Source organism: Bubalus bubalis, chromosome 2 (assembly GCF_019923935.1).
Source record: "Bubalus bubalis isolate 160015118507 breed Murrah chromosome 2, NDDB_SH_1, whole genome shotgun sequence".
Taxonomy (NCBI): domain Eukaryota; kingdom Metazoa; phylum Chordata; class Mammalia; order Artiodactyla; family Bovidae; genus Bubalus; species Bubalus bubalis.
Window position 1 is genome coordinate 54,199,046 of NC_059158.1, and position 13,430 is coordinate 54,212,475.

The 13,430-nt window shown below is 39.3% G+C and overlaps 1 protein-coding gene across 5 annotated transcripts in view; it reads left to right on the forward strand.

Moving 5' to 3' along the window:
- The window catches only part of PLEKHB2 (pleckstrin homology domain containing B2), a 49,573-nt gene that overhangs the window by 18,902 nt on the left and 17,241 nt on the right, over window positions 1–13,430 (forward strand). For 4 of the 5 annotated variants that reach the window (XM_044932222.1, XM_044932220.1, XM_006060614.3 and 1 more), the window contains exons 5-6: window positions 8,167–8,206; window positions 9,415–9,504. In XM_044932222.1, coding sequence (XP_044788157.1) covers window positions 8,167–8,206; window positions 9,415–9,504 — 130 coding nt within the window. The remainder of the gene's footprint in view (window positions 1–8,166; window positions 8,207–9,414; window positions 9,505–13,430) is intronic. The other variant, XM_006060619.3, reaches the window with a different exon arrangement.

Consider the following 13,430-nt stretch of genomic DNA (forward strand, 5'->3'; position numbering starts at 1 on the left):
CGCTTTGCGTTCTTTCCTCATTACTAGATGTGCACTGGACTATGGGCATGGCTAAGTGGGTTCTGAAACCTTTTGATTTTTTAGGCTGTGCTGCCTGGCTTGTGGGATATCAGTTCCCTAACCAGTTATCAGACCTGGGCCCACAGCAGTGAGAATGCAGAATCCTAACCTGTGGACTAGCAAGGAATTACCATTAAATCTTGTTATTTTAATGTAAATATCTTTTTAAATAGCAGTGACATCTGTATTATATAGCCTTTTCCCTCTTTTGATGGTTCCCACTCCCATTTGCTATCTCTGAAGAAAGAGTATAGAAATACAAGAAGGAAAGCCCAACTTTATTAATTCTCATCCCATAACATCCCATACATAGGATTAATGTAGGACGAGAATCTTGAAAACTCTGAATTGTTTTTTTTTTCCTGTCCACACTCTACCACTACCATAGGTTAACTCTGGACATTTTGAGAATTCATTAACAGAGATTATAATAATATTCCTGTATATTAAAATATTCATATGTATATGACATTTTTATAAAATCCAGGTGGCCAGTTTGTTAGAGTACCTGACCCTGCATTTTACATATATGCTTATCCTCAATATAGGCATGCTAAAGTTTAGGGTTTATTTTAAATGCCAGATATAATTTCTTTTTTACATTCTTATTTATATTAGTGAATCATAAATGTCACTTTCTGGAAGAAGTGTAGCTTTCATACAGATGAATGGAGACATGAACTCATCAAGCCAGTTAGCTACTGTTTTATAAATTGGATCTCTGTGTGTTTTTACTAGTCAGTAATTTAAGCTTGTGTACATTGAACACTTCTTTTGAACTGGGCTCTGTGCTGACTGCTTCATATATATTGTTTAATCCTCACTTTATAACGTGGGTTGTTGTTGTTCAGTTGCTCAGTTGTGTCTGACTCTGTGACCCCATGGACGGCAGCACACCAGGCCTTCACTGTCACCCAGAGTTTGCTCAAACTCATGTCCGTTGAGTCGATGATGCCATCCAACCATCTCATCTGTCATCCCCTTTTACTCCTGCCATGTCTTTCCCAGCATCAGAGTCTGTTCCAAGGAGTCACCTCTTTGCATCAGGTGGACAAAGTATTGGAGCTTCGGCATTGGTCCTTCCAATGAATATTCCATGATATTGATTTCCTTTAGGATTAACTGGTTTGATCTCCCTGGTGTCCAAGACACTCAAGATTCTTCTCCAGCACCGCAGTTTGAAGCAACAATTCTTCTGTGCTCAGCCTTCTTTATGGTCCAACTCTCATGTCTGTACATGAGTACTGAAAAAACCATACCTTTGACTAGATGGACCTTTGTTGACAAAGTGAGGTCTGTGCTTTTTAGTACGCTGTCTAGATTTGTCATAGCTTTCCGTCCAAAGACCAAGCATCTTTTAATTTCATGGCTGCAGTCACTGTCTGCAGTGATTTTGGAGCCCAAGAAAATGAAATCTGATACCATTTTACTTTTTCCCATTTATTTGCCATGAAGTAATGGGACTTACTTCTTGGAAGCAAAGTTATGACCAACCTAGAGAGCGTATTCAAAAGCAGAGACATTACTTTGCCAACAAAGGTCCTTCTAATCAAAGTGAAAGGGAAGTCGCTCTGTCATGTCTGACTCTTTGTGACTCCATGGACTGTAGCCTACCATGCTCCTCAGTCCATGGTATTCTCCAGGCAAGAGTACTGGAGTGGGTTGCCATTTCCTTCTCCACCTTCTAGTCAAGGCTATGGTTTTTCCAGTGGTTATGTATGGATGTGAGAGTTGGACTGGGAAGAAGGCTGAGCGCCGAAGAATTGATGCTTTTGAACTGTGGTGTTGGAGAAGACTCTTGAGAGTCCCCTGGACTGCAAGGGGTCCATCCTAAAGGAGATCAGTCCTGGGTGTTCATTGGAAGGACTGATGCTAAAGCTGAAACTCCAATACTTTGGCCACCTCATGTGAAGAGTTGACTCATTGAAAAAGACCCTGATGCTGGGAGGGATTGGGGGCAGGAGGAGAAGGGGACGACAGAGGATGAGATGGCTGGATGGCATGACCGACTTGATGGACCATGAGTTTGAGTGAACTCTGGGAGTTGGTGATGGACAGGGAGGCCTGACGTGCTGCGATTCATGGGGTGGCAAAGAGTCGGACTCGACTGAGCGACTGAAGTGAACTGAACAGAATGGGACTGGATGCCATGATCTTAGTTTTTTGAATATTGAGTTTTAAGCCAGCTTTTTGCTGTCCTCTTTCACACTTAACAAGAGACTCAGACAGGGGCTGTGTGTCAACCTAGAGGGGTGGGATGGGGAGAGAGATGGGAGGGAGTTTCAAAAGGGAGGGCACATAGGTTTACCAATGGCTGATTCATTTTGAGGTTTGACTGAAAACAACCAAATTCTGTAAAGCAATTATCCTTCAATAAAAAATTAATTTAAAAAAATTCAAGAGGCTCTTTAGTTCCTCTTCACTTTCTGCCATTATAGTGGTATCATTTGCATATCTGAGGTTGTTGATATTTCTCCCAGCAACCTTAATTCCAGCTTGGGGTTCATCCAGACTGGCATTTTGCATGATGTACTCTGTATACAAGTTAAATAAGCAGGGTAACAAAATACAGCCTTGCCATACTTCTTTCCCAATTTTGAACCAGTCTGTTGTTCCATGTCTGATTCTAATTGTTGCTTCTTGACTTGCATACAGGTTTCTCAGTAGACGGAAAAGGTGGCCTGGTAGTCCCATCACTTTTAGAATTTCCCAGGGTTTGTTGTGATCCACACAGTCAAAAACTTTAGTGTAGTCAATGAAGCAGAAGTAGATGTTTTTCTGGAATTCCCTTGCTTTTTCTGTGAACCAACAGATATTGGCAATTTGATCTCTGGTTCCTCTGCCTTTTCTAAATCTAGGTTGTACATCTGGAAATTCTGGGTTTACATACTGTTGAAGCATACTTTGAAGGATTTTTGAGCATTACCTTGCTAGCATGTGAAATGAGCACAATTGTTTGGTAGTTTGAACATTCTTTGTCATTGCCTTTCTTTGGGATTGAAATGAAAATTGACATTTTTCGAGTCCTGTGGCCACTGCTGAGTTATTGCGATTTGCTGACATATTGAGTGCAGCCCTTTAACAGCATCATCTTTTAGGATTTTAAATAGCTCAACTGGAATTCCATACCTCTTCTAGCTTTTGTTCATAGTAATGCTTCCTAAGGCCCACTTGACTTCACACTCCAGGATGTCTGGCTCTAGGTGAGTAACCACACTATTGTGATTATCTGGGTCATTAAGACCTTTCTTGTACAGTTCTTCTGTGGATTCTTGCCACCTTTTCTTAATATCTTCTGCTTCTGTTAGGTCCATACTGTTTCTGTACTTTATTGTGCCTATCTTTGCATGAAATGTTCCCTTGGTATCTCTAATTTTCTTGAAGAGATCTCTAGTCTTTCCCATTCTATTGATTTTCCTCTATTTCTTTGCATTGGTCACTTAAGAAGGCTTTCTTATCTCTCCTTGTTATTTTCTGGAACTCTGCATTAAGTTGGGTATATATCTTTCGCTTTTTCCTTTTCCTTGTCTTCTTTTCTCAGCTATTTGCAAGGCTTCTTGGAACAACCACTTTTTCTTCTTGCATTTCTTTTCCTATGGAATAGTTTTGGTCACTGTCTCCTGTGCAGTACTGTGAACCTCAATCCATAGTTCTTCACGCACCCTGTCTACCAGATCTAATCCCTTGAAATCTATTCATCACCTCTACTGTATAATCATAAGTGGTTTGATTTAGGTCATACCTGAGTGGAAGAAAATAGTTTTCCCCACTTTCTTCAATTTAAGCCTGAATTTTGCAATAAGGAGCTCATGATCTGAGCCACAGTCAGCTCCCGGTCTTGTTTTTGCTGACTGTATAGAGCTTCTCATTCTTTGACTCTAAAGATTTCAATCAGTCTCATTTCGGTATTGACCATCTGGTGATATCCATGTGTAGAGTCATCTCTTGTGTTGTTGGAAGAAGGTGTTGTCTTTATAGCCCTTTGTTCTTAACTGCTCTACTCTACTGTATGCTGAGATGTCATATGTGGACTGTTCCTTTAAGTAATAGTGGAAAAAAACATCTAGAACTAAAATTTTAGAATAGTTTAATAATGAAACATAGAGGAGGGAGAAGAGTTGTCATAGAGGAGGGAGAAGAGTTCAAAATACACTAAAAGACTTGCCTTGTTTAGCTTTGAAGAGCTAGGTGAGTCAGAGGATGCTGTTTCTTAAACCTGTATGGGAAAATAGAGGTTTATTTATGTGTTGATTTTAAGCATCAGTTCTTCAGCACTCAACCTTCTTTATGGTAATTCACATCCATACATGACTACTGGAAGAACCATAGCTTTGACTAGATGGACCTTTTGTCAGCTAAATGATGTCTTATCTGCTTTTTAGTATGCTGTCTAGGTTTGTCATAGCTTTTCTTCCAAGGAGCAAGTGTTTTTTAATTTCATGGCTGCAGTCACCATCCATAGTGATTTTGAAGCCCAAGAAAATAAAGTCTGTCACTGTTTTCATTTTTCCCCCATCTATTTGCCATGAAGTGATGGGACTGGAAACCATGAGCTTATTAGTTTTTTGAATGCTGAATTTTTAAAAAATTAAATTTATTTTAATTGAAGGATACTTGTTTTACAATATTGTGTTGTTTTCTGCCAATTATCAACATGAATCAACCATAGGTATACTTATGTCCCCTGCCTGTTGAACCCCCCCGCCACCTCCCTCCCCATTCCACCCCTCTAGGTTGTTACAGAACCCTGTTTTTAAAACAGTTTTTTCACTCTTCTGTTTGACCTTCACCAAGAAGCTCTTTAGTTTCTGTTCACTTTCTGGCATTAGGTTGGTATCAGCTGCATATCTGAAGTTGTTGATATTTCTCCCAGCAATCTTTTTTTTTTTTTAAAGATTTATTTATTTGTGGCTGTATGGGGTCTTTGTTGCCGCTCTGGGGCTTTCTCTAGTTGTGGAGAGTGCAGGTTACTGTCTGGCTGTGGTGCACAGGCTTCTCACCGCAGTGGCTTCTCCTGTTGTGAAGCATGTGTTCTAGAGTGCTGGCTCAGTTGCGTGGCACACGGACTTAGTCACTCCATCCGTGGCATGTGGGATCTTCCTGGAGCAGGGATTGAACCCATATCCCCTGTATTGGCAGACAGATTGTCAACCACCGGACCACCAGGGACACCCTCTCCCAGCAATCTTTGGATTCATCCACACCAGCATTTTGCATGATGTACTCTGTGTATGAGTCAAACAAGCACGGGTGACAACATACAGCCTTGACGTACTCCGTTCCCAATTTTAAACCAGTCCATTGTTCCATGTCCAGTTCTAACTGTTGCTTCTTGGTCTGGCTGTAGGTTTCTCAGGAGACAGATAAGGTGGTCTAGTAGTCCCCTCTCTTTAAGAATTTTCCACAGTTTACTGTGATTGACACAAAGGTTTTAGTGTAGTCAATGAAGCAAAAGTAGATGTTTTCTGCGATTCATTTGCTTTTTATGATCCAGTGGATATTGGCAGTTTGATCACTGATTCCTCTGCCTTTTCTAAATCCAGCTTGTACATCTGGAAGTTCTCAGTTCATATACTGTTGAAGCCTAGCCTGAAAGGTTTAGAGCATTATCTTGCTAGCATGTGAAATGAGTGCAATTGTATGGCTACCTTAGAATGGCTGTTACCAAAAAGACAAAACATAAGTTGTTGGGTGAGGATGTGGAGAAAAGGGAATCCTGTGCACTTTTGGTGGGAATGTAAATTTATGAAGCTACTATGGAAAACAGTATGGAGGTTCCTCAAAAAAACAAAAATAGAAGTAAGATATGATTCTGAAATGCCACTTTTCAACATATATTTGAAGGGGATTAAATGGTTGTGTTGATGAGATAGCTGCAACCTTGTGTTTCTTGCATTATTTATAGTAGCCAACACATGGAAGCAACTTAAGTGTCTGAAGAATGAATGAATTGATAAATAAAATGATACATACACACACACACACACACACACACACACACACACTTGCACATGTGTGGGCAATGGACTGTTAATCAACTATAGAAAAAGAAACCCTGCTTTCACAACAATATAAATGGATCCTGAGGGCCTTATGCTAAGTGAAGTAAGTCAGACAGAGAAAGAAAAATGACTGTATTTCTCACTTATGTGAAGAATCTAAAAAAGCTGGACATGACTGAACAGCTAACACTTTCATTTTCATAGAAGTGGAGAGTAGAATAGTGTTTACCAGTGGTTGAGGGAAATGGTGAGATGTTGGACAAAGGGTATAAGCTTCCAGCTGTAAGATAAGTAAGTTCTCGGCATCTCTTGTACACAGTGATTATAATTAATAGTTCTGTTTCATATACTTGAAAATTAAGAGAGTAGATCTTAAATGTTATCACCAAAGAAGTAAAAAATTAATCAGGTGTGTAGGGGTTGAGGTCCCTTATTGCAGCAATCAATTTATATTATATGTGATTCAGATCATCATATTGTACACCTTAAACCTAATTTATTATATATCAGCTTCTCAAATACCAGCATTATTTTTAAGTGCAAAATACTGCTGACCTTTTGTATCTCATATGTGGAACTTTATGTAGCAATTTAAAAAATCAAATATTAATAGATCTGTGTGTATAACATGACCTGATAAAGTATAGGTTTAGTGCAGTTAATTAAGCATGGTGCATTTTATATTTATTAAAAAGTGAAGGACTTCCCTGGTGGTCCAGTGGTTAAGACTCAGTGCCTCCACTACATGGAGCATGGGTTAATCCCTGGTCAGGGAACTAAGATCCCCCATATACCTGCAGCTCAGCCAAAAATTAAAAAAGGAAAAACTATAATATAGATTATAGTTTAAATATTACGTATGTATCAATACTGTAGATTTTTTTTCTTTACATATTATATATTCCTAGTGCATGTCTCAAGTGAGTTGACTGAGTAAGTCTTGAGGTAAGGGCTAAGTTCATTCGCTCAGTCGTGTCTGACTCTTGCGACCCCATGGACTGCAGCACACTAGGCTTCCCTGTCTGTCACCAATTCTCAGAGCCTATTCAAACTTATGTCCATTGAGTCAGTGATGCCATCCAACCATCTCATCCTCTGTTGTCCCCTTCTCCTCCTGCCCTCAATCTTTCCCAGCATCAGGGTCTTTTCATATTAGTCAGTTCTTCGCATCAGGTGGCCAAAGTACTGGAGTTTCAGTTTCAGCATCGGTCCCTCCAATGAATATGCAGGACTGATTTCCTTTGGGATGGACTGGTTGGATCTCCTTGGAGTCCACGGGACTCTCAAGAGTCTTCTCCAACACCACTCTGAAAAGCATCAACTCTTTGGTGCTCAGCTTTCTTTATAGTCCAACTCTCACATCCATACATGACTACTGGAAAAACCATAGCTTTGACCGGATGGACCTTTGTTGGCAAAGTAATGTCTCTGCTTTTTAATATGCTGTCTAGGTTTGTTATAGCTTTTCTTCTAAGGAGCAAGTGTCTTTTAATTTCATGGCTGCAGTCAGCATCTGTGGTGGTTTTGGACCCCCCAAAATAAAGTCTGTCACGGTTTCCATTGTTTCCCTATCTATTTGCCATGAAGAGATGGGACCAGATGTCATGATTTTAGTTTTCTGAATGTTAAGCTTTAAGCCAACTTTTTCACTCTCCTCTTTCACTTTCATCAAGAGGCTCTAGTTCTTCTTCACTTTCTTCCATAAGGGTGGTATTATCTGCGTATCTGAGGTTATTGATATTTATCCTGGCAGTCTTGATTCCAGCTTGTGCCTCATCTAGCCCAGCCTTTCGCATGATGTACTCTGCATATAAGTTAAATAAGCAGGGTGACAGTATACAGCCTTGACGTATTCCTTTCCCGATTTGGAACCAGTCTGTTGTTCCATGTCCAGTTCTAACTATTGCTTCTTGACCTGCATACAGATTTCTCAGGAGGCAGGTAAGGTGGCTGAGAACCCCACGAACAGTATGAAAAGAGCTAAAAGTCTGTTATTAAAACAAGGTTTTTAAAAAGTTCTGATGCCACTGCAGGTTTTGAGAACCATTGAGATGGATGTTGGATTGCCTCAAATAAAGTACCTCTTTCTTTTTCTTTTTTTCAGGGCCTGGAAGTTTACACTCCAGGATTCCAGGACAAACACAGTAAGTTGCTAATGGCAGTCACTTACAATGTTTTCTCATGGTCTTGCTGTAAAAAAATGGGAGAGTAGGAGGGTAAGAAGGAAAATGGCAATGTTTTTTGCCACTCGGTCCTGGATGAGCAAGCAGAGATAGACAGGCTGAGTTTCACTGACAGCTGGATTTTGGAAGACATTTTGGCAGGAGCCAGTCTAACACAGGCACATTAATCCCAGTGTTATTTTTTAGAAATGTCTGTATCTCACAAAGATTTACAGCACTTTGAATTGTGCTGTGGTTTGCAGAGAAGGCACAAAGGGGATTAAGGGCCCTTTCCATGTATAGCGTCTCAGCCTGTGAAATAGACATTTTTGAATCTTGTACTTGTCTCTAGTTTCTTTTGACTTTAGGAGGTAACTGAGACAGTAAACCCCATTTGTAGAGGCTAGTGGTACCATCTTTGTGTCTGTCAGGGAGTAAAAGGCAGTTCCCTATTGTCAACATTTTCTTTCATTCTTCAGATAGGATTTTATTTTTTCCTTTATTTCTCTAGGAGGAAAAGAAACAGATAGATGGAGCTTTTAAAATGAATTGTACAGGTGGGAAAAGAAAGTAAAAAGACTTAATATTCAAATGCTATTTTTTACTAGTTTTTTTAGCTCAGATCTATTCTTCCTCCTAAGCTTACTCTAAAACTCCAATTACCTTTTCTTTGATGAAAATCCTCTACTGAATGAAGTTATTTAGTATTGATGATTCATATAGTTAAGGACAAGAGCCAAGGTGATTCTCTATGTGTATTTTTTTTAAAGGAGCACATGTATTTTTGTTTTCCACTGAGGGGTAATTTAAAGAAAGATTTAAAAAGTTTTTAATGTAGAAACCAGATTGTGAGTGCAGGACATACCCCTGCCTGCTACATTTTAGACTGTAGGATTTTTATTTGGGAACAAAAGTCTTGTTGAGAGTGGTATAACATCTTTTAAAGGTCCTGGGTAACACTGGAGGCTCTGTGGCTTTCTTGGGCAGTGAGAACTCTTTTACCCTCTACTGGTGACTGAGGAGGACCAACTCCTCTTTAATTCAAAGGACACTAAATGCAGGGTGGGGGGCAAGGAGAAGGTCATCTTGCTAGTCATTGCTTCTCAGAAAGTTGTTATATTTGCCTTTCAAAGATTAAACTTTTTGGCCTTTAATTTTTTTTTTTTTTCCACAATATCTCTCCTGTCAAGGCTTATGTTGGCTCAGAAGTCATGTATGATGAGACAGCTGTGGCTTCCTCCCCACCTCCTTACACAGCGTATGCTGCACCGACCCCTGAGGTAGGGCGCAGATCTTCACACTACAGAATCCATCTGAGGGAAACTTGGGGTCTCTGTGCTACCATCCTTTTAACTAAAAGAAAACTTTGAGCCAAACAGTATTAGAGAAATTAGAAATGTACTTGAAACCCTTTCCTTCTTTAAAATTTTTTCTCTCTTAAACAGATTATCTGTTGTCTTTTGCTTTCATAAAGCACCTGCTTTATATAATTTTCATGTTCATATTTTCAAGATAGACCCAAAAATGAATCATGGTATTAATAATATGATTCTGATGGTTTAAGTTTATACTTAATTTTTTTACTTGAATACTCTTTATAATCAGAAAAAAATGCTTTTTTAATTTGAAGAAACAAAACCAGAACCTGAAAGTCACACGCCAAACCCCTCTGGGTGCGCCCTAATTAGAGGGCCAGGGGTTCAGTGCTGCATATGGAAAGCCTCTGTTGCGGGAGGCACTTCTGCTTTTTTTTTTTTTTTTTTCTTTTTTTCACTTTTAAATAATTGTAGACTTACAAGAAATTGCAAAGATAATATGGAAAAATCTCATGTACTCTTTACCCTGTTCCCTAGCTGTTACATGGTAAATGAAATCAAAACCAGAAGTTTGAAATTGGTATAGTGTTTATATCTGGTTCTGTCATTTTATCATGCATGTAGATATGTGTATCTACTACCTCAATCAAGATGTAAAACTGTTTATAATATCCTCTTCCTACTACACCCTCTTATAGTCACACCCTTCTTCCCCTTCCTTAACTGCTGTCAATCACTGATTTGTTGGCCATCTGTATACTTGTGTCATTTCCACAGTGTGTGTAAACAATCATACAGCTTGTGATCTTTTGAGTTTGATGTTTTTACTCAGCACAGTGCCCTTGTTGCATTGTTAAATCGCAACATCCAAATTGCTGCGTGTGTCGGTGGTCTGTTCCTTTTTATTGCTGAATGGTATGCCATGATAGGAGTGTACCACATTTTGTATTGAGAGACATTTACCTGTTGGGGGACATTTTGGTGGTTCTAGATTTTGGCTGTTAACAGTAAACCTACTGTGAACCCTCACGTACAGGTTGTTGTGCAGACATAAAGTTTTATTTCTCTGGAATAAATGCCCAAAAATGCAGTTGCTAAGGTGAATATATTAAAGTACATGATTAGTTTTTTAAAAAACTGGCAAACTACTTTCCAGAATTTTTCTACCATTTTACTTTTCCATCATTAGTGTGTGAAGGATTCATTTTCTCTGTATCCTACCAGCTTTTGGTATTGTCACTTTTTTATTTTAACTGTTCAATAAGTGTGTAGTGATATTTCATTGTGATCTTAATTGCATTTCCCTAGTAGCCTGTGATGCTGAACATCTTTATGTGCTTATTTGCCATCTGTGTATGCTGTTCAAGTAAGCTGTGTTTTCTTGTCTTTTGCTCATTTTCTAATTGTTTTAATTATTTTTTTATTGTTGAGTTTTGAGAGTTCTTATGTATATGTTTGAGATAGGAATAATCCTTTGTCAGATATGTGATCTGTAACGTATCTTTTTATCCTCTTGACAGTGCCTTTCACAGTTTTTTATACAGTCTAATTTATTGGTCTTTCCTTGTATGGATCGTGTTTGTTGTCACGTTTAACACTTCACCTAGACGTTTCCCAAGGTTTTCTCCTATGTTACCTTCTGGTAGTTCATAGTCCTGGCGTTTACGTACACGTCATTTCCATTAGCAGTTAATTTTTTAAGTTTATGTGTTTGTTTACTTATTTATATTTATTTTTGGCTGTGCTGGGCCTTCATGGCTGTGCTTGCGCTTTTCTCTGTGGCAGGCGAAGGCTACTCTCCAGTTGCAGTGCGTGGGCTTCTCATTGTGGTGGCTTCTCTTGTGGAGCCTGGGCTCTAGGGCACGCTGGCTTCAGTAGTCGAGCACGTGGGCTCAGTAGTGGCAGCTCCCAGGCTCTGGCATGCACACACACATAGCAGGCACGCAAGTAAAGCTTGCGCTTACGTGCTCAGTCGTGTCCGACTCTTCTGCAACTCATGGACTGTAGCCCTCCAGGCTCCTCTGTCCATGGGAATTCCCAGGCAAGAATACTGGAGTGGATGGCCAATTCCTTCTCCAGGGGATCTTCCTGACCCAGGGATCGAACCTGTGTTTCCTGTGTCTCCTGCATTGCAGGTGGATTCTTTACAGCTCAGTAGTTGTGGTGCATGGGCTTAGTCTTTTTTCTTTCAATGTACATATTACATGGAAGCGTGTTTCTTATAGACAGCATGTAGTTTCTTGTAGGCAACATGTAGTTGGGTCAGGCCCTCACCCCCTCATCTGACAAATTTCTAACTTGTAGTTGGTATATTTAAGACATTTACGTTTTTATTGTGTAAGTTTAAGGTGTACCATGTTACTTTGAGACCTTTCTATAGTGTAAATGAGTGCCATTGTGGCAATATTTATTACTTTACATAATTACAATATAATATTATTGTCTCTAGTCATTATATGGTGAATTGGATCTCAAAGCTTATATAATACTTGTTTCAAGTTTGTATTAAAACACATCAGTCATCCTTTCCTGTAGATCATTTACATATAATGTGATTTTGATACATTAAGCGTGCTGTTTTAGTGTTTGTGTTTTTGGCTCTATTTTTCATGTCTCTGTTCTTTGTCTTAAGCCTTTTGTGGATTATTGGAACATGTCTTATTTTATTTTACTTACTTTTATTTTTTTGGGCTGTACCACACGGCTTGTGGGACCTTATTTCCTGGACCAGGGATGTAACCTGGGCCCTTAGCAGTTAAAGCATGGAGTCCTAACCACTGGATCACCAGGGAATTCCCATAGAACATGTTTTAGAATTACATTTTGATTTATCTGTAATGTTTTGAGTATCTCTTTGTATTGCTATTAATATTTTAGTGGTTGTTCTAGTTATTATGCATATATACATGTTTTTCAGTCAAATGATCGCATTTTATCAAGTGCAGTGAAGTGTCAAACCATTGCCTCTATGATTGTATGTATTTATTTATTGTTGGCTGTGCTGGGTCTTCGTTGCTGCACAGGCTTTTCTCTAGTTGTGGCAAGTGGGGGCTGCTCTGTAGTTGCGATGCGCAGGCTTCTCATTGCAGTGGCTTCTGTTGTTGTGGAGCAGTAGCTCTAGGGTGTGGGGGCATCTTGAGCTGCAGCACGCGGGCTCAGTAATTGAGGCTCCTGGGCTCTAGAGCACAGGCTCAGGAGTTGTGGTGCAGCTCTGTGGCGCATGGGACCTTCCCACATCAGGTATTGAACCTGTCTTTTCTGCACTGGCAGACGGATTCTTTACCACTGAGCCACCAAGGAAGCCCAAACCATTACCTCTAAATTCCGTTTTTCTCTCTTGTTTTATGGTATCATTGTTTTACGTATTTCTTTTACATGTATTGAGAATCAGATGGTGTATAAAAAAATATGGCTGTCAAACTTAGAAAAATCAGTATGTGATTTTTATTATATTTACATGTATTCTGGTGTAACCATACTTTATTACCTCCTGATGTTTCCAGATTTCTTTTTTTATTATTTACTGTTTAGTGAACTTTCTCTTGTCATTTTCTTAGGACAGATCTGCTAGCAACACATTTTCCATTTTCCTTCATTTGAGAATGTCTCAATTTCATCTTTTTCTCTGAAGAATGTTTTCACTAGTACAGAATTCTGAGTTGACATTTCTTTCAGCACTGGGGAAATGAGTGCTTTTTCCTTTGGTCCTCCTGATTTCTGATGAGACATTTGCTATCATTTGAATTTTCTTCCCCCTTAAACGCAGTGCATAGTTTCTGGCTGCTCTCTTTGTCTTTGGTTTTCAGAGGTTTGCCTGTGAAGTGTACATTTGGGGTTAGTCTTATTGGTGTTCATTCATTTTCACACAGGTTTATGTTTCTTGTTAAATT